This window comes from Mus musculus, chromosome 18 (assembly GCF_000001635.26).
Source record: "Mus musculus strain C57BL/6J chromosome 18, GRCm38.p6 C57BL/6J".
In the NCBI taxonomy this organism is placed as follows: Eukaryota; Metazoa; Chordata; class Mammalia; order Rodentia; family Muridae; genus Mus; species Mus musculus.
Window position 1 is genome coordinate 60,460,281 of NC_000084.6, and position 21,751 is coordinate 60,482,031.

Here is a 21,751-nt window from a genome sequence, read left to right on the forward strand (position 1 = left end):
CATGGTCACATGGGCAGCACTAGTACGTCCTAGTGGGCTATTTGTCTCCCCAGTGTGACAGCCCAGATATGAGCTAAGAAAGGATGACCAATGAGCATGCCAAACTGGACAGGAAAGAGCCTGTGAGGACTCATCCCAAAGAGTTATAGTCAAATGAGGAAAGCTGAGAACTACTGTGTGTCCTGTACCAAACGGTCAGCCCTGAAAACATACATGCAAGTAACATTAAACAGACTAAACAGGTTATGTTTAGGAATGTGAATGTGTGTGTGTGTGTGTGTGTGTCTGTGTGTGTGTGTGTGTGTGTGTGTGTGTGTGTGTGTGTGTGTGTATGTGTGTCTGTGTCTGTGTCTGTGTGTCTGTGTGTCTGTGTGTCTGTGTGTCTGTGTGTGTCTGTGTGTCTGTGTGTGTCTGTGTCTGTGTGTGTGTGTCTGTGTGTGTGTAATAGCAATTAATGAAAGAATAGATCTTAAATTTGAAGAGGAGTGGAGAGGGGTGTGCAGAAGGGCTTGGAGGGAGGAAAGGAAAGAGTAATGTAGCAATTAAATTATGATCTCAAAAGGAAGAAATGAAGGAAGGAAGGAAGGAAGGAAGGAAGGAAGGAAGGAAGGAGGGAGAGAGGGAAGGAGGGAGGGAGGGAGGGAGAAAGGAAAGGGAAGGGAAGGGAAGGGAAGGGAAGGGAAGGGGAAGGGAGGGGAGGGGAGGGGAGGGGAGGGGAGGGGAGGGGAGGGGAAGGGAAAGGGAAAGGGAAAGGGAAAGGGAAAGGGAAAGGGAAAGGGAAAGGGAAAGGGAAAGGGAAAGGGAAAGGGAAAGGGAAAGGGAAAGGGGAAGGGAAAGGGGAAGGGGAAGGGGAAGGGGAAGGGGAAGGGGAAGGGGAAGGGGAAGGGGAAGGGGAAGGGGAAGGGGAAGGGGAAGGGGAAGGGGAAGGGGAAGGGGAAGGGAAGGGAAGGGAAGGGAAGGAAAGGAAAGGAAAGGAAAGGAAAGGAAAGGAAAGGAAAGGAAAGACCTGTACTTACATGTCCATACCCACACAGAGACAAAGACAACTGTAAAATAATAAAAATAAATAAATAAATAAATCTTCTTTTAAAGATCTAGAGAGATGGCTCAACATTTAAGAGAACACACTTCTCTTCCAGAGGCCCTGAGTTCAGGTTCCAGCACCCACATTGAGCAGTTCACAACTTACCTAAGTTTCAGGGGTTTCCAAAGTCTCTGTCCTTCCCAAGCACCTGCACTCAAATGCCCACACAAACATATGGGGGTACAGGCACACACACACAGTCTTAATATTAATAAAAATAAAACGTAAAGGCAAAAGAGAAGAAGACATAAATTTGGAAGGGATAGGAGGAAGCAGGAGTTGGAGAGGGTAGATATTATTTAAATACATCATAGTCCTGTGTTAAATTACCAAAGAATACATTTCTGATGTTTAAAAGGGGGAATAACAGTGAATTAGAGGAGGGAGAGAGCACAGTACCGCTGTTTAACAAGTTTCCTTTGTTTTCCCTCCAGTCACTTACCAGTCTGGGTATTATGCATGTTTCTTTTTCTTTTCTCCAATCTGTTATCACTCTGAACTCTATCAAAGATGGCCTGAATGCCAGAGGTTTGCTGGCAATGTTCTAACAGAAACCCTTTATTTTGCTCCAAAAACCAGGACAGGAAGTGCCTCAGGGTTAGACAGAGCAAGAATTTTTTAATTCTTTCTCCACCCCAGCCCATGGGACGGACGCCATGGGAGCAAGCAGTGTCTATCTCTGACTGGAGAACTGTGATACTAAGATTGGAAGTATCTGGTGTCCCAGGTTTTCCCTCCCTGTGTCCCTCTGTATCCCTCTGTGTCCCTCTGTGTCCCTCTGTGTCCCTCTGTGTCCCTCTGTATCCCTCTGTGTCCCTCTGTGTCCCTCTGTGTCCCTCTGTGTCCCTCTGTGTCCCTCTGTGTCCCTCTGTGTCCCTCTGTGTCCCCATTGCCTGGTAACTAAGTTGGGATGCTTAATCTTTAAGAAAAGGGAAATCGGGCAAAAGAAGGTGTCTGGGAGTCATCTGTGAAAAGGAAGCTGAAGGAAGCATTTCCAGGAAGTTGTCTAGGGACAGCAGGGCTCAGCCACAAGTTAAGATGAACCGAATTTTTCCATAAACGAGATGTAAGCATATGTAAAGGCAGCTAGCCGCACTGGTATATGCTGTCCACTAGATGGAGCAAGTTTGAACTCCCTTCGACTAGCACAGCCAGGGCATGGGAAATTGGAACCATGGCTAACTCACCAGGTCAAAAAGAAATTAATGTTCTCCATAGGTGCATTGTAATCAAAACTTCCAGAACACCCTTCAAAACTGCCATTCACACAAAGAAATAACAAGAGTAATCAAAACATCTCACAGAGAAAAAGAGAATTAACAGACCTTACAAAATTTGCTTTAAAAAAAAAAAAGTTGATAAAATGAAAGAGATATGCTCCTGACTTAGAGAAAATATTTGCAAGTTAAGAATCAGACCTTGAACTGGAGAGATGGCTCAGTGGTTAAGACCACTGACTCTTCTTCTGAAGGTCCTGAGCTCAAATCCCAGCAACCACATGGTGGCTCACAACCACCCGTAATGAGATCTGACGCCCTCTTCTGGAGTGTCTGAAGACAGCTACAGTGTACTTACATATAATAAATAAATAAATCTTAAAAAAAAAAAAAAAGAATCAGACCTTATGAAGAACATATAAAGATTTCCTAAAACTCAATAGTAAGAAAGCAAGCAGCTTAATTTTATAAAGGGGGCTAAATCTTCAATAGATATAGTACCAACAAGAAACACCAGGGTCAGATGGGCACTTGACAAGACAGTCAACATCAGGGGAATTCAAACTAAAAATTCACATCTACTAGAATGGGGAAGGAGTCCAAATGTGATTTAAGACACTTAGCAAGTGTAACCTTGCCTCATGCAATGGGAATGCTCCTCTCAGGAATTAGCTGCTCAAGCTCAGGTAAATATATAAATTCCACATTAAGCAGCATTCCTTGGGGCTAGGGAGGTGGCTCAGACAGCAAAGGCACTTGCTGCCAAACTTGACGATCTGAGTTGTTATCTCTGGGACCCACAAGGTAAGGAGACAACTCATTCCAGCAGGTTGTCCTCTCACCTTTGCCTATGTGTATAATTGTGAGCCTGGGTACCAGAGGTTTTCCACGGAGATCTCTGTCCAGGCCTGGTGTGAGGGTTTCAGCGAAGAGAAGCGAGTGCAGGCAGGGAGACAAAGTCTCTGCCATGCCTTCCAGGTCACTCAGTAACTCCTAACTCCGAGCCACCCTGAACTGAGTCGGGTCGGACTGGACCAATGAGAAGCCAACTGACTATCCAGTGAGGAGTGGGGCAGGACCTCAGATGGCTCTTCGGGAGAGATCTCTTGCCAAGTGTTACATACATACAGCTCTTGGAACAAAAGACTCAGATGAAGGAGTAGTTCTTGCTCACCTTTAATTTCCTAGATGGATTTATATACAGTTCTGGGGGGATTGGGGGGGGGGTCAGGGTTCGACAGCAGGTACCTCTCATTGGCTTGGACTGAGAGTTTGAGGAAAACCTTATTTGCATGTGGGAAGGCTTGGTGCTGTTCCTGTGTGACTGATAGCCACGCCTCTCCTTTGAGGGCTGTGGGGCTGTAACTTTGACAGGAGCCAGGGGTCCAGGAGACATGATCGAACGCCTTCCATCCCGTGTAGGTGGAAATTATCACCCACTGGATCCCACCGGGGTTCAAGACCTAAGCTCAACTGGAGACTGGGCTGTCTGTGTGTAGCCCGTTGCCCCACAGATCCCCATTTTCTTTTTATAAAGGAGAGGTGTCACCAGAATAACTGTCTCCTATGTCAGGAACAGTTGGATACTGAACCAACACCTGATTGGTAGTGATTTTTGCACTGCTACTCATCTGCTGCTTTAGAAACTGAATGAGACAGGGTGCCAAGAGAAGTAAGTCTCCAATGGCTAGTATTGGGCCAAGGAGTGGAAGAACCCATGCTACCAAGGGGTTAGAGTACCAAGGGGTAGGGGTGTTGGGAGTATAGCATGCCCAGAGGTTCCCCCTGAGTACTTTGGGCATTTGTACATCTTGTTCTACCAGCCCAGATTCATAGACATAAAAGCAGCATTTCTCCCCCAGCAAAACGCAAGTCCCTCCCTGTTCAGCAGTCAGTAAGTCCAAGGCTCTCCAGTTTTGGAGAACAGCTCCTTCTAAGGAGGTGTTGAAGAGATTCTGACGTTGAAGTGATTCAAGGCTGTCTGTAGTGGAAGCCATTGCCTTGTCAAGCTTGTCTTAGAAGTCACTGGCCATATGCTGTGTTTGGACAAGGGCTGCTCCAGCAGTTCCTATTGCACGCAGTGAGACAGCAAGGCCTAGTCCAATGAGCAGAGGGATGAAGATCTCTCTCTCTCTCTCTCTCTCTCTCTCTCTCTCTCTCTCTCTCTCTCTCTCTCTCTCTCTCTCTCCTTTTGGCTTTCTCCCTTCTGCAAGGTGAGTTCTTCAAGTTCGTGGAGATAAACCTGGGGGACAATTATCACGGGGGTGCAGGAGCCTTGAAAAGGGGGGTTAATACAGGCACCTGTAGTGCTTTTGCACCAGAGTAGGGCAGGAGGGTTAACACATATGGATTTGGTGATGGTGATATCACAGGCACATGTAAGATGGAATTTACAAGGCAAAGGGGGGTATGTCAAAAAGAGAATGTCCTGTGCTTTCCTCATGGGTAGGGTTCCATGGAGGTCGTGAAAGGAAATGTTAATGGGGACAGCTGCTAATAATGGTCAGGAGAGAGAAGCACAGAAAAAGCATTGGGAGGAGTTGGGGTGGGTTGTTAAGGGAAGAAGGTCAGCTGCGTATTGGATGTACTGTAGCCAGGAGAGGGTAGCTAGCAGCTCCTTCTGAGACTGATTTTCCTGTTGGATAATATTAGCATGGGTAAAGGCTGATTTGGAGGCAGGAACAAGCTCACGGGAGATGTGCAGGTCAGGGTATTTGGCATAGCCATTGGGGTAAAGTTTACCCATGACTCCGGTCTGCCAACGTTCATCTCATGGATCGCCGATGGAAAGCTGAAAATGAGTTTTAAGGTTGGTGAGCATTGTGCAGCCATGACTGGTGTATTCCATTCTGCAGCTCCAGTATCTGCAACCTCCATATGTGGAGACCTGCTGGAGGCATTCACCTGTGTTTCGGTAAGGAAAGCAGAGAAAAGGGCTGGGTGTAGTGGGGATGGAATCTGGGTGTATAGGGATCTCAATCCTGGTTCGATATCCTTCTAGTGGACAGTCCTAGGTCCCTATAACTTTGTTGTGTCCATTGTAGGCTTCTTAGCATAGAATCTCCAAGGGAAGGCTAAGGAGAGGCTGGGCAGCAGTAGAGTTAGCATGAAGAGTGACAAAAAACAGCCAAGATAATAGAGGAGAGAGGGGCTTGTGGAGGGCACATAGCCTGGTCAACAGTCACCAGGTCATGGATGTCCTTCCAGATCTTGTTATCCTTCTGGGTGTGGCGTTTCCTCTGCCTCCTCCCCCACCCCCTTCTTCTGCCTTTGATCTGCCAGTGAGAGGCGGGCCATCTTCTTGGTCAGTGAGGTGGTGTCAGACATTTCTGGCAGAAACCCAGATAGGCTTAGGCTGGTCCTGTGGAAAGACACAAGCAAAACCCCTCCCGGTTGCAAGGAGGGGGTCTGGTCCCTTCCAAATTCCATCCAAAGGATCTTTCCATCGTACTAGAATTGAGAGGGGGGGACGGATAGAGGGTAATTTTGGTGTGTGCCAATGGAGGGAGATGGGAGGATGTTTGGAGGTTTTGTAGATGTTAAATATGTTTAGGGTTGTCAGAGCCATCATTAATTGTACATTAGGGAGGTAGGTGGTTGCCTTTTGTTTCAGGAGTTGGGCTTTTAGGGTTTGATGAGTTCTTTCTATTATCCCTTGGCCAAGGGGGTTGTATGATGGGCAATTTTCCAGTGTGTGCAGAAGGTTTTGAATTGAGAGCTAGTGAAGGCTGGGTCATTATCAGTTTTTATCTGTTGAGGAATGCCCATGGCAAAAGTGGAGAGCATATGCTGAATCAACCGTTTTGAGTTTTCACCTGTTTGGACTGTAGTCCATATTAAATGCGAGTATGTATCTACAGTGACAAATACATATATCTGTCTACCGAATTGGGGAATATGGGTGACATCAATTTGCCATAAGGCATTGGACTTAAGGCCTAGGGAGTTGGTGCTCATCATCTGTAAAGCTGGGGTGGTAATGAGGGATGCACAAGAGGAGCATGTCTTTATTATCCTCTGGAGCTGAGCAAGAGGGATGTGGGGGAAGCAGGCAAGAAGCCCCTTTATATTTGTGTGTGTGTGTGCGTGAATGAAATTGATCTGCTTGTTCGTGGAGGTCATAAATGTCCCTGTCGAGGCAGTTTGGTCAGCGAGTGCATTTCCCTCAGATATAGGACCTGGCAGGGGACTATGAGATTGGACATGCTGGATGTTGATGGGGAAGTCTTTTTCCTGTATGAGTAGAGGGGAAAGTGGGTTAGCATCTAGTTTGATCTTGACAACCAGGGGAGCAAACTGGCATCATATACACTGTCTGAATAGAGGTTAAGAGGGCCCTTGACTTCTTTTAGAGCTAAATAGATGACATATAATTCTTTATATTGGGGGGAGTTACTGGGTATCTCTTTGAATCAGAGGATAAGGGGTTCATTCTTAGGGAAGTAGTATTTTACTGCTGCAGCCCCCTTTCTCCCCCATCAGTAAATATTGAGGGAGGCTCCTGCTATGGGCCCTTTTGAGAATAGTTTGGGGGGCAGCCATCACAGCAGAGGGAGGGCAGAGGCCCATTTCTCATCAGGATGGTTGTCAATTTGTCCTGGGAATCCTATTAAGCTGATAGCAAAGCAGGAGTGATTTTTGATTAGCCACTGAATATCAGAGAGAGAGAAGGGGATGACAAGAATGTCAGGTTTTTTCCCTAGGGTTTGCAGGGCTCTATCCCTGCCATTTTAAATCATGCTAGTGAGCTCATCTACTTCATTTAAAATTTGGGGTGCACCACCCATCTGGGTGTGGAGCCATTCCAGCACCCCCTCAGTTGATAAAGGACTCCCACAAGTGTAGGTGAGGAGTTAAAGATGAGGAGCTGTATAGGTTTTGTTTCATCATACCTAGCAAGAGCCATATCTTTTAGGGCTGCATTGACAGAATTTAGAGCTTGGACTGCCTCTGGGGACAGTGTTCTCAGGGAGGAGAGACCTTTGTCTCCTTTCAGGAGGTTAAAGAGGGGTTGAAGGGTGCTTGTAGGAAGGGGGAGCCATGGCTGAAGCCAATTGAGGTTGCCCAGAAAGCTCTGGAGGGAGGCAAGAGTTAAATTTTAAGGGAAGGCAAGGGTGGGTTTGAGGGGACATATTGAGGTAAGGAAAATCTCTGTTCCTAAAAATGCAATGGGCAGAATTAGTTGGATTTGTGAGGGGCTATTTTGAATCGTAGGACAGATAGGAAGGGTATTAGCTGGTCCTTAAGTTAGGAGGAGGAGGTGGAAGAGTCTCCCCAAACTAAAATATCGTCCATGTAATGATAGATATTGAGTCCTTTGGCTAAATAGGGTTTCAATGCAGTGGCTACAGCCTCCTGACAAATGGTTAGACTGTTATCCATTCCCTGCAGGAGAACAGTCCATTCATATCATGAGGCTGGACCAGAGTTGTTAATGGGGGTTATTGAGAATGCAAAGCATTTGCAGTTTCAGGGGTGGAAGGGAATGGAAAAAAAGCAGTCTTTTATGTCTATTGCTAATAGGGGAACATTAGTAGGGATGGCTGAGATATGGGGTAGCCCTCTTTGTGGGGAGCCCCAGACTCTCATGGTTTTGTTAATTGCCCTCAGATCTTGTAATAATCTCTGTCCCTCTGAGCTCTTTTTTATAGCAAACACAGGGGTGTTCCATGGACTATGAGGGGGCAGAGGTGTTGCAGCAACAGCTGTTCTTCTACCAGCTGTGTGAGGGCTCTGAGCTTCTCCCTTGATAGAGGCCACTGTGGCACCCAGATGGCTTCATTAGAAAGCCAATCAAGGCAGGGAATACTAAATCTGACAGTGGCCCCTAGAATTGGGGGTGATTTGGAGGAGAGGTCTTAGGGTCTCCTTCAGTATTATCTTCGAATGTAATGTGGTCTCTTTCTGGTTGGGTTGGTAAGCCTTACACCTCTAAGGCTTGTAAAATATCTCTCCCTAGAAGATCAGTGGCTACTTGAGCCACCAGGGGGCATATAAGGCCGGTAGCCCCATCCAGGTCTTCCCATTTGTAAGCCTGTTTAATGATGAATTCGTGAGAGGTACCCCCTATGCCTATGAACTGGGGCCCATGGATCAGTTGCCAATCACATGGGATCTCTTGCTGTCTTAAAAATTGTCCTCTCTGCTCCAGTAACAATAAGGCACTTGAATCGTTCATTGTCTATCTTAATGGTTAATTTTGGATGGGAGCCTTCTGAGATGCTGGATACCCATAAGGCTTCTATGGGAGTGGTTGTCCCTCTTACTGTCGGGGCTGAGGGATGCCCCATCTGAAGTTTAGAGGATCCAGTGGCTTACCATCCTTATCATATACAGTGGTACAATATTTCCTTCAATGGTAACCTTTTCTGCAGTGGGGGGCAGATTTTCTTACTGCGATTAGAATCTGCTATGGGGAGAGAGTTTTGTGAGCATTTATCCCTCCTGCCTCTCCACATTTGAAGCAGATTCCTTCTGTTTTTACTGCTGCTACAAATGCCTGAGCCACGGATGTAGCCTGGTGTGATGCAGTTCCTAGATCTCTGGTTGCCACGGTCCACCTATCATGATGCTCCTCCCGGAGACCCTGGCAAGCAAGTCCGGATTCAGAGGTCATACCTTCCCATACGATGGTTTTAAGAAGGAGGTCTCTGGCTGTGAGGTTGGGAATTTTTCTTTCGAGGCTCATTTTGGTTCTGAGAATAAAATCAGATAGGGGTTCTCTGGGCTTTTGGTGGAGAGAGAGCAGGGAGGAGTCAGGGTCTTGTGACCCTGAGAGTGGAGTGAGCCTATCCCAAGCTTGGGTTGCACAGAGGCCGACCTGCTCATAGTACCCTGCCGGCTGAGTTGCCTGCTGTGCTCCAGTGGAAAAGTCTTCCTGGCTAAATAGTTCATTAAAACCCCATGAAGTCGCCTCTGCTCTGGTTTTGCCTGACTTGTTGATGGCATTCATCTCGAAATAAGGCTTCCCATTCCAAAACCATTGGTCCAGGAAGGGCAGAACGACAAATATCTCTCCAATCTTGGGGGGTATTTAAGTTGGCAATATGGCTCTCTAGGAGAGATTTTGTCCAGGGTGAATGGGTGCCATCTTCCTTTACTGCCTGCCTGAGTTTGTTTAAGTCTAAGGCTTGGCGTGGGTACCAATTAAGGGGATTATTATAGCTGGGGTTGATATTAACTCGGAATGCCTGAACAGTTTGGGTTTTTAGTTTTGTATCAGACTCCTGAGTAGCATGGGAGGCAGGGTTAGTTTTTGCAAGAGAGTCTCGAATATTACAAAGTTGTTGGGTGATAGACGGTTGGAGGTAAGGGACTATAGAGTTAGGCGGGGCTTCATCTATGAGTTTTGAAGGTATTTAGCTTTTACAGCTTGGAGAAAGGGGAAGGGAGATACCTCTCTCTAGTTGGATGGGGGGAGATGAAGGTGGTAGCTCCTTTATTTCTTTAATGGAGCCTTGCCTTTGAGTGGGAGAGGTAGGGGCCAGAGGAGCAGATGGTTTATTTAATGTTTCCTCAGAGGCATAAGGAGGCAGGGGTGGGTAGATGGATTTTATTTCTCTTATTAATTGGGTAAGGGCTGTGAGATCTGAAACAGAGTGGTTTTTAGGACCTTGATCCTTGGGTTCATCTGACTGAGGGTGCTCAGGAGCTGTGTTGCTAACAGCCTGTCCTATTTTAGATGGCCCTATGCACTGCCTAATTGTGCCTAAGATTGGCAAAAAAAAAAATCACAGGAGGGTGTTTTTCCTTCTCGGGTATCTTTGTTTTTGATGAGAGAAGCTACTCTGATCCATGAATCCGGGCTATAAATATTATCATTGGCCATGCATGGCGCTATCTGAAGGACTTCCTCCCAAAACAAGGAGGCTTATTTTTTGGCTATCTTTATTCCTCGGTGTTTTAGTAGGGCACGTATTTCCCTAGCCTGGGGTGATTTTTTAAAAAATTTTTTATTAGATATTTTCTTCATTTACATTTCAAATGCTATCCCAAAAGTCCCCTATACCCTCCCCACTGCCCTGCTCCCCAACCCACCCACTCCTGCTTCCTGACCCTGGCATTCACCTGTACTGGGGCATATAATCTTCGCAAGACCAAGGGCCTCTCCTCCCATTGATGGCCAACTAGGCCATCCTCTGCTACATATGCAACTAAACACACAGTTCTGGGGAGGGGGGGGGGGGGTACTGGTTAGTTCATATCGTTGATCCTCCTATAGAGTTACCGGCCCCTTTAGCTCCTTGGGTATTTTCTCTAGCTCCTTCTTTAGGGGCCCTGTGTTCCATCCAATATATGACTGTGAGCATCCACTTCTGTGTTTTCCAGGCACTGGCATAGCCTGATATAGCTATCTCCTGGGGTGATTTTTTATGTGATGATGAGTTGCCCATGATAGAAAAGAGGAGAAGTGCTTGTCCAATGGGAACGTTCCCTTGGCCTATTTGGCTTCTGGGGATTCTACAGAGGTCCAAAACGCTAAGCCTTCCCGCAAATTTAAGAACTGGCAGCGGCCCTGTGGCTTTTAAGTGGCTGCTGCATTACCAGGTTTTCTTTTTGTTTTGGGGGGTTTTTTGTTTGGTTTGGTTTGGTTCTGGTTTTTCAAGACAGGGTTTCTCTGTATAGCCCTAGCTGTCCTGGAACTCACTTTGTCGACCAGGATAGCCTCGAACTCAGAAATTCACCTGCCTCTGCCTCCCAAGTGCTGGGATTAAAGGCACCACTGCCCGGCTCATTTTGTTTTAAGAAGTTAGATAGAGAGTCTTTGCCAACACCCGTTGTGGACTGTCAGGATTTAGACAGAGACCAGAGGGTCCTAGAGCCAACACTAGAGAGCAGCTCTGGCCAGGAGGCTTCAATTGCCCCTTTACTTTATCTAAATCCACGCAATGGCACTGACTGAAAGCACAGTAGGAAAAGACAAATTGTTTCCAGAGGTGTGGGTGCTCACCTTCTCGCGGTATCTGTTCGGTGCAGTCATGTCTGTTCGAGCCACACATCGGGAGCCAGATGTGGGCCTGGGTACCAGAGGTTTTCCACAGAGATCTCTGTCCAGGCCTGGTGTGAGGGTTCCAGAGAAGGGAATCGAGTGCAGGCAGGGAGACAAAGTCTCTGCCATGCCTTCCAGATCACTCAGTAACTCCTAACTTCAAGCCGCTGTGAACTGAGTCAGGTCGGACTGGGCCAACAAGAAGCCGACAATCCACTGACGAGTGTGGCAGGACCTCAGGTTGCTCTTCGGGAGAGCCAATCTCTTCCCAAGTGTTACATACAGCTCTTGGAACAAAAGACTCAGATGAAGGAGTAGTTCTCTCGCACCTTTAATTCCCTGGATGGACTTATATACAGTTCTGGGGGTGATTCAGGGTTCGGCAGCAGGTACCTCTCATTGGCTTGGATTGAGAATTTGGGGAAAACCTTATTTGCATGTGGGAAGGCTTGGTGCTGTTCCTGTGTGGCTGATAGCCACGCCTCTCCTGTGGGGGTTGTGGAGGCGGTAACTTCGACAGGAGCCAGGGATCCAGGAGACATGATTTAATGCCTTCCATCCCATGTAGGTGGAAATCACCACCCACCGGGTCCCACCAGAGTTCAAGACCTACGCTCGACTGGAGACCAGGCTATCTGTGCATAGCCCGTTGCCCCACATATAATGTCCATACACATACATACACACATGCGTGCATGCATACATACACACATGCATGCATGCATATACACATGGATACATACACACATGCGTGCATGCATACATACATACATGCATGCATACATACACACATGACTGCATGCATACATACATGCATGTATGCATGCATACATACATACACAAATAAATGTGTAAAAACTAAAAATGAAATGTTATATTCATATAAAACTCTACACAAAGAGCTAGAGAGACAGCTCAGTGGGTAAAAGCATCCTGTGCAAGCATGAGGACCTGAGTTCAAATCTCAAGTGTGTGTGCCTGTAACCCTGTGTACTGGGCTAGTTTTGTGTGTCAACTTGACACAGGCTGGAGTTATCACAGAGAAAGGAGCTTCAGTTGGGGAAATGCCTCCATGAGATCCAGCTGTAAGGCATTTTCTCAATTAGTGATCAAGGGGGAAGGGCCCCTTGTGGGTGGTGTCATCCCTGGGCTGGTAGTCTTGGTTCTATAAGAGAGCAGGTTGAGCAAGCCAGGGGAAGCAAGCCAGTAAAGAACATCCCTCCATGGCCTGTGCATCAGCTCCTGCTTCCTGACCTGCTTGAGTTCCAGTCCTGACTTCCTTTGGTGATGAACAGCAATGTGGAAGTGTAAGCTGAATAAACCCTTTCCTCCCCAAGTGCTTCTTGGCCATGATGTTTGTGCAGGAATAGAAACCCTGACTACGACACCCTGTGTTGGGGTGGAGGAAAGTGACAAATGGATGGCCAGCCAGCCTGTCTACAATGGAAGCCACCAGTGAGAGATGCTGTCTCGGCCAATAAGGTGGAGAATGACAGAGAACAATTACACCAAGTCCTTTACTGCCCTCTGAATGTTCAAGCAAGGGCAAGCACACTCACATGCATGCGCCACACACATACAACACTACACACTATTTTAAAACCTCTGCACATGTAACGGCCATGGTTGCTTAACAAAGAGGGAGAATTTGGAAGCGATTCAAATGCTCATCCGTTAAGGGATGAGCAGGATGTGGCACAAGCCTGAAATAGAACAGAGCCATGTGCATACCCAGAATAAGAGTACATCCGAAAGCACATGCTCTCAGAGAAACCAGCTTCAGAGGCACACTGACACACTTCACGGTGTCATTTACCTAACATTCCACAGCAGGCAAGCATACACTGGCAGAGAACACGTCAGTGGCTCTGAATCAGGAAAGGAGAGTCGATTTTATGAACAGAAAAAGTACACAGTCTCTTGGTGTGTCAGAACTGCCCTGTACCCTGTTTGTGGTTCCAGCCGTGTCCTCTTCCTCATCGAAGCCATGAGAGGGACCATCCCTCATGGTCCCTCTACAAAGTCTGGAACCAACTCTCCTGTGCTTTCCCTAATGATGAACTGAAACTCTGAGCCAAAAGAAACCTCTCCTCCTTGGGTCAGGTACTTTGGTGACAGTGGTGTCATAGTACCCAATAGCCGGCCCAAATGGAACAGGATGCATTCCTTATGGCAGTCTCCCCAAAACCCCTCCTTTAACTTTTGTCTGTTTCCTACAGTGCTATCCTTAGGAAGGTTTTTTGTTGTCCCCACTTTGGCTTCCTAACACCCTGCTCAGGCCTATGTGACTGTATGCTCCCCTCTTACCGTATGAACCTTTCAATCTCCTCACTTCCATCTCTTCCTTCTCTGCCAATTACTGAGCATCCTCCGGACTCTAGACTTAGTACGTCACTGTGTCGTCTGGTCCTGTCAACTACAGCAGCATGTTAGCCATATTTCATATCTTCCAAACCCTAACTCCAACCATAAAATCCTTCTAAAGAACTAGAGAAGACTGCCAACTGCAGTCTGAGGGAAGGACCCAGAGCTCTGTGGTCTAATGGTTGCCTAGCATAAACAAAGCCCTGAATGGAGGATACCAGAACTGAAAACAAAGAAACAAACAAACAAAACACAGTTGAGTTGAATCTTTTTATCTAAGTTCAAAGTTCAGTAGGTGTTCTTCAAAGAAAAGCTTCAGACACTCTCAGTGTGGCATTTATTGGAAACGGGATGCATACATCAATGAAGATCAGAGTAAGCAACGTCTGACATAATACTATCCCAAAATCTATGCTATCTTCTTACATAACAATAAATCCCAAGATGCCCCTGATTCCAGTATCAAAGGGCGAGCTTTAATAGTCTAGAAATATCTCTATATAAATATAAATCATAGCATCTAAAATAACCGTCGTTGTCTTAAGTCGGGTTCAAAAGTCCTGGGAAATCTCTTAAAATAATAAGTACTTCAGACAGCTGTGGGGGCTAGAAGGGCTGGGTTGTAGCTCAGTGGTGGGATCCTTTCCCAGCGTAAAGGAGGCCAAAGTTCCATCTCTGGTGCCGCAAAAGAGTAATAACAAAAGCTTGAAGCTAAATGCCACAAAGCTCAGACAGGGGAAATCCTCTACTGTAGGGCACATAAAGGAGCTGAAATGCGGGGCAGAAAACTCAGCCGTCCTGCATTTCTAACCCGGCTGAGAGTCAGCGCTAACAGAGATGTGCGGCCCAGTGCTGAAAGCAGGCCATCTTGCCTGGTGCATAAGGGCAAAGCTCTCCTTCAGGAGCAGGGATTGGCTGAGACGCTTCTGAAACTTTTACTCATCTCTCTCGCCTGCCATACTCGCTCTTTCTCCCAAACTAAGAAAAATGGAAAGAGTGTCACTTGAAAACAAAAACAAAAACAAAACTCTGATTTGCTGGGGCTGGGGTGCACCATTTTGCTTGGCTCGGCATGAGGGGCACTGGCCAAAGTTCCTCTTTCCCAGCCGCCCTCGCCTCCTGTACCGGCAGCAGCTTCAGGGGTCTTTGATTCTTCAAAGCTTCTCACTGCACAAGGTCTGTGTGGCTTCACTGCTCTCAAACAGCTTTTACCTCCGCTGTCACGTGGTTCCCACAACCCTGTGAGGTAGGAAGGCAGGGGTCGTGACCCACGGCTGAAAGCTAAGGAGAGCCTGGGACTCAGAGTTAGGTCCCTTGATGACATCTACACTGTAGCCCAACAGCAGAATCAAAATTAAAGCACAAATCCAGGTCCTGAGTCTCCCCGCTGTCTTTCTGAAATCAGGATAGGGGCAAGACCTCTGCCCTTATCACACGCCATCCCGCCTTCAAGGGTCTCTCTCAGGCAGCCCCGTTGAGAACTGGGTGAGTCCGCATTCGATAGATGATGACCGCAGTGGCCGGGCACAGAAACAAGGAGGTCATGATGACAATGGTAGCCAGGATGATGAGGACTATGGCCCAGATATCCAGGATGTGCTTGGGAAGCACGGCATCCACAGGGGATTGGGTGATAGCGTCCATGTTGGCCCTGAAATGGACAGGAAAGGAAAGTCAGTTGTGTGCACCCTCTCAGCCTCCCTCCTGGGAATCAGACTTGCTGGGATCTTTAGTGGTGATGACGGTTTCATGTGCTGAGGCATCTTATTACCGATCATATGCAAAACACTTAAAACACTTTTTTAATCTTTATTTTTATTTCACATGTGTGTGCGTGCACACGAGTACACACACCTGTGCTCATAGGAGTGTGTCTGCAGAGACCAAAAGGGGCTATCAGGTCCCCTGCAGCTGGCGTTATAATTGGTTATGGGCCACCTGACCTGTGTGTTGTGTCCTCTGCAAGAGCAGCAAGTGCTCTTAACCACAGAGCCACCTCTCCTGTCCCTATTCAAGGCACTTTATGTCTATTAGCTCATTCTACCCTCACATCAACCACCAACCTAATGAGAAGGGATTCCAATGACTGTTCATGTTTTGTTTCCTGGCCTTTATCTTCAGTTATTTCCATTTTATAATGGCTATCAAAGCCATGTAGATGTCACTAATTTGGCCTAGGCAATAAACCCAGATGGATGGAACTCTCATTCTTACCAGTCTGCTTCCCTCATCTATAAAACAATAATTCACTGTTTTTGATCTTTGCTTATTCTTTTTTTTGGGGGGGAGGGGAGCAGAGAGCATATGTGTACAAATGCACATGAACATGTATGTTCTATGTGTGGAGGACATAGGACAACCCTGAATGTCATTCCTCTGGTGTTGCCCATCTTGATTTGGGATGGGTTTTTTTTTTCATTAATTTATTTACTTATTCATTTTACTTCCTGATCGCTGCCCCCTTCCTGATACCCACTTCACACAGTCCTTTCCCCATCCCCCATCCCCCTCCCCTTCTCCCCTGAGAGGGTTACCTGCACCCCACATACCCGCCCACCCTGGTGCATCAAGTCTCTGTGGGATTAGGTGCATCCTCTCTTGGGGTGTTTTTTTTTAAATACATGGCCATATTTTTTTTATTGGGCAAGAAGTAGAAAAGAAGCCCCTATACCGGGCCCTATTCAAGGTATCTTCTTGTCCCTCAGGTTAAGGAAGACAAGGTGTTTGGTAAAATCCAGGTGACACCAGGACTTGTATACTGTGATGGGCCCCTCGCAGCCTCCATCTTGACAGAACGTAGTGTGCTATGTTCTGGGTCCCTGGGGCAGAAAAAGCAGCACCTTCATTCCTGCTTCTGGAATTGTTGACAGCCACGCGGTAACAGAGAAACACAAGCAAGGAAGGTGGCACACCGGTCACTGTGGTAAAGATGGCCAACTGCACATCTGTAATCATTCTGACCAGCTCCACTCTACCAGCCTACAACTTGGTTTCTGGGTTAGGGTCTCTCACTGGGACCGAGGGCTTTCAGAATCAGCTTGGCAGGCCAGCTAGCAAGCTCCAGGGATCTGCCTGCCTCTGGCTCCCTGGCTCTGGGATGACAAGCATGAGCCACCACACCCAGCTTTTACACAGATACTGGGGATTGGACTCCGGTCCTTCTGTTTGTGGCAAGCACTCTACCAAATGAGGCAGCTCCCTAGATCTCCGGAGAAGACAACTCCCCTTTTCCCAAAGAAAGTCTGCCTATGTATTTACTCCTGTGAGTTTGTTGGGATATCCACCTAAGGACAGGAATGGAGATTTGGCTTAGGGGTGGCATAGCAAATCTTCAGAGCCACATTTGGGGATATGCAAGTGATCCAGACTGGTCCACCAAATTCTTCTCCAGTACTTTTATGCCCAAGCTCTTGCGAAAGGGCCAGGGTGGCTACACTGAAAGGCTGTATATCTGGAAAGGGCAGGGCTGCTTTGTTCACAGGAAGAGCATCTGTCTTAGAGTTAAACACAGGTAGAGCCTTGGTAGTAATCACCTGATATCACCTGATAGTGAGCGCCTGAACCCTGCCAAGTCTAACGCCATCTGCAACCCTAGACATGCCAAGCATACGAGCCAGTAATTTCTAGCTTCTGCTTAAACCGAAGTCCATTTGGTACCCCTTTCAGTTTAAAAAAGAAAACGCTTAACATCTCCATACCAGATGATAAGGCAAAAAAAGATCAGGAGTTTAAGACCAGCCTGGGCTACATTAGCAAGACCCTGTCAAAAATAAATAAATAACTGAATTCAGATGGATAAGGATACTAATCAGTTGTTCTCAGACTTGGTTCATAATGTTCTTAGTGTCTTGATAGCTTTTCTTTTTGTCCCAAAGCATAGCACGCCAAAGAAGTATCTTGCAGTTCCATGTACTAAGTAGTTAGGCTCAAACAATTTAATAAGGATTTCTGTCCTAACAAGTTATTGTGTGTGTGAACCTGTGGAGCGCTGTGCATGGGTATGGGTATGTGCCTATGAGTGCAGGTGCCCTAAGGTGCCAGAGGTGTGGAATCGTCCCGGATGTTCGTTCAGGGAAGCAAACTCTGGTCCTCTGGAAGATCAGTATGTGATCAACTGCTGAGCCATCTCTCTAGCCCCTGTGAGACTTTTTCAACTTTTGGATATGACTAGACAGGCATCTTCTCCTAGTCTACATTAATTTTTGCCCAATACTAACAATATCAAGGCAACCGTCAAAAACAGCTGCATGAAATACTATTCCCAAAGACAATATAGTAAGTTAAATGTCTGAGAGATTCCGAGCATACTCTTTCTGTCAAAACATGCTAATGATAAGGAAGGGAGGGCAACAATTGACAACCGAGACCTCGTGGGGCTTCAGCAGTGGAAACTTAGGAGAATAACAGCCTACAGAATGGGGGGAAACCCTTGCCAGGCATGAATTTGACAAAGGGTTAATAACTAGAATACATAAAGAACTCAAGAGGAAAAGTAAACATCAAGAAAAACAGTCAGAAATGGCCTGTGGGACTGGACAGAGTTCTTAAAGGGAAGGTGTGATGGCCAATAAATATTTTTAAGTGGTAAATATCAGTACGCATCAGGGAAGGACAAACTATCTCTACTTTGGGATGCCTTCCTTCTTATCCCAGTTAGAACAGGTTGGTGGGGAGGGACAGAGAGGTGGGGAGGGGGAGGGAGAGCCAATGCTGGGAGGATGAGGATGTGTGGGAGAGTCCTTACTCACTGTTGGTAGGAGTCTAAACTTGTGTGGCCACCATGGAAACCAGCCTTGAGGCTTTTACAACAGATAGACAGACAGACAGACAGACAGACAGACAGACAGACAGACAGACAGATAGATTCATACATGCTGAGGCTGGAGAGATGGCTCAGGGGTTAAGAGCACTGACTGCTCTTCTAGAGGTCCTGAGTTCAAATCCCAGGAACCACATAGTGGCTTACAACCATCTGTAATGAGATCCGATGCCCTCTAGTGGTGTGTCTGAAGACAGCTACAGTGTACTCATAAATACAAATAAATAAATCTTTTTAAAAAATATTCATACATACCTAGATACATATATATAAAGATACATAGATAGATACATAGATAGATAGATAGATAGATAGATAGATAGATAGATAGATAAGAGGCAAATTAAAGAATTAAGGTGCAAATAAACAAATAGAGACCAGCTTGATCTACATAACGAACCCAGGCCAGCCAGTGATACACAGTGATATGCTGTCAGAAAAAAAAAAAAAAGCAACCTACCATGTGACCCAGCTCTACCACTCTAGGGCATATGTACCAAGGACTCTGAATCCAACCACAAAGATTCTTGCACATCATCCATGTCTGTTGCTCTGCCACACTCACAATAACAAGGAAATGGCACCAGCCTAAATGTCCATCATCTAATAAATGATTAATAGGGGCTGGTGAGATGGCTCAGTGGGTAAGAGCACCCGACTGCTCTTCCGAAGGTCCGAAGTTCAAATCCCAGCAACCACATGGTGGCTCACAACCATCCGTAATGAGATCTGACTCCCTCTTCTGGAGGGTCTGAAGACAGCTACAGTGTACTTACATGTAATAAATAAATAAATAAATCTTAAAAAAAAAAAAAAAAACACTTGTTAAAAAAAAAAAAAATAAATGATTAATAATTAAACAGTGCACATTGGAATTGCATTCAATATTTTCAAAACAAACAAAATTATGGTATGAGCTGGAATAAATATGAAACCAGAAGATATTACACTAAGTGGGTTAACCAAGGCTCAGAAAGACATCGTATGTTCTCAGTATACATTCTCTCAGTATGAAGATCCTAGCTTCCAATTTTCCTACATTAGCATGTGTGTGGAAGTAAGTATATGTAGAAAACCAGAAAGGAAGCTGTGGAAGGGGTAAAAAGAGGCTCTAAGGGTGAAGGTGATGATAGAACATGTTAACTGTTAGCCCTGTGATATGAAAGCAGAAAGAGGAATGCTGGGAGTGAAATGTCAGTGCTTAGACAGAAAGGGAGCCAGTGGGTGAGGCAGAGTGGGAAGACCATCCCACTCACATTTCCCTTCCCTAACCAATGGCTTTTCATTCCTAATACCTTTCACTCAGTGGTCCCTGTTAGCACTCTGAGGTACTACCCATGATGCCCAGGACCGGTACAGTACCCAACATAGACATGCAGACATGCCTCTGCCATAGCATTAACAATAAGATTAAATGAGGAAAAGCCATATGCTAGGGTTTAGACCTAGGTAGAGTGTGTCCTCCAGGATCCCTGTGTTAATCTAATCTCCATTTCAAGATATCCAGAGGGCTTGAAGTTAATCCAGCTATGGTGTTTTCATGTGGAGCCTTTGAAAGTGAGACTGACACAAGAGGAACCCAAGTTTGAGGCCAGCCTAAGTGACACAGAGACATTATCTGGGGGGGGGGGGGGGGGGGAGGGAGAGGAAGAAAGGGGGAGGGGGTGGAGAGATAAGGAAGGAGAAGGAGGAAATAATCTGAAACTCGGATGTATTTTTTAAGACTTGCATTTTTATTTTATGTGTATGAGTGCTTGGTCTGTTTTTTGTAAGTTGGGTAGTTAGCAAAGTAAGGACATGGACATGGAGAATGTCTGTGAGAGTAATCAACCCAAAGAAAGGGTTAACAGTGGTCACCTTTTGGTAGAGTTCATCAACAATACAAGATGCTTGTGTTTTTTCATTTTCATGTGCTATTAGGCCATTTGAGCTTTCTGAACATGAGCTTTATCTTGACTGAATAGAGGGAAAATAGAATTGGAGGGGAGGTTCTTTATTGTTGGAAAAGGATGACTACAGGTATGATTTTTAAATAAAATTAAGATATGAGACTAGATCAGGAATCGACAAATGTTATACACTACGGACAGTAAGAATGACCTTGGGGTACAACAACACTGCTTTCTGGGCCTTAACCCTGACTTATTGAGAGAGTGAAGAATGTCTGGGAGACAGCTGGTCCTGTCACCCAGCTGACCTGAATACACAGCCAGGTTTGGAAGGCCCTGGACTCAACAGGCTCCAGGACCTCAGACCTTTTCTAGCAGTAGGATTTGAGAACTGGTGCCTGGGGGCACTGCAGCCAGACGCTGCTCAGATTTGACGATGCGGCAGCCTCTGGCAAGGGGCCCAGCACCAAGACTGTCAGGATGGGGCCTGCCGAGAAGGGAGAAGCACAGGCTACTTGACTCAGCCGTAGAGATGGAGTCACAGAAGCCTGAGTCACAGGAGACATACACAGCTCAAGACGCACGGGGGCGGAAGAAATCACTCTGTGGTCTCCTGATTGCATCAACAGCCAGCCTGCCTTAGGCCAGAGGAAGCCCACAGAAGTCTTCCAGTAAGCCCGTTAACATCAAACAGTCTCTGGAACATCAAATGCCAGGAATACAACCTCCTGGCTGGCTTTTCCTAAGCCAAATCTGTCACTTACAGTCAAGCAGGCTTTGGGGCTCATCCACTACAGGAAATCACGGAATACGAAAGCTGGAGTTGGTCCTGTTTCACAGAGGGTGTGAAGTAGGAGGTCTTTAACACTTTCCCTCCTACCCCTTCTGAAGTGAGCATTAAAGCCTACCCCATGGAAGAGAATCCATGCCTGTACTGTACACTCAGTCAAACACGTACTTTAACCATACCCCTGCTCCTACAAAACTAAGCAAATACGTAAATAAGCTTTTATTATTATTATTATTATTATTAACCTGGATCCAAGACCATACAGTACTACTCTGGTGTAAATGAAATTATGGGTTTTGTGTGCGGCAAATACATGGACACACATACATGTATATGTGGGGGCAGTATACATGAGCCTTCATGCGTGCACGTAGAAGCAAGAAGCCATGTCCTATGTCCTCTTCTATCTGTCTCCACATTACTTTTATGAAACAAGTTCTCACGAAAACTGGAGCTCACGATTTTGACTAGACTGCCTGGCCAGCAAGCTCCCGGCTCCTCCTGTATCTACCTCATGGCTCTGGGATTACAGGCACGTGATGCCACACCCAACTTTTTTTTACCTGGGTGCTAGAGATCTGAACCCAGACCCTCACCCT

General features: G+C 46.3%; 1 protein-coding gene across 4 annotated transcripts in view; it reads right to left on the reverse strand.

The window, feature by feature from the left end:
* Positions 1 to 13,910: 13,910 nt before the first annotated feature.
* The window catches only part of Smim3 (small integral membrane protein 3), a 44,759-nt gene continuing 36,918 nt past the window's right edge, over positions 13,911 to 21,751 (reverse strand). For all 4 annotated transcript variants that reach the window (XM_006525482.3, NM_134133.2, XM_011246797.2 and 1 more), the window contains one exon: positions 13,911 to 15,305. In XM_006525482.3, coding sequence (XP_006525545.1) covers positions 15,116 to 15,298 — 183 coding nt within the window. In that variant the 5' untranslated portion in view covers positions 15,299 to 15,305 and the 3' untranslated portion in view covers positions 13,911 to 15,115. The remainder of the gene's footprint in view (positions 15,306 to 21,751) is intronic.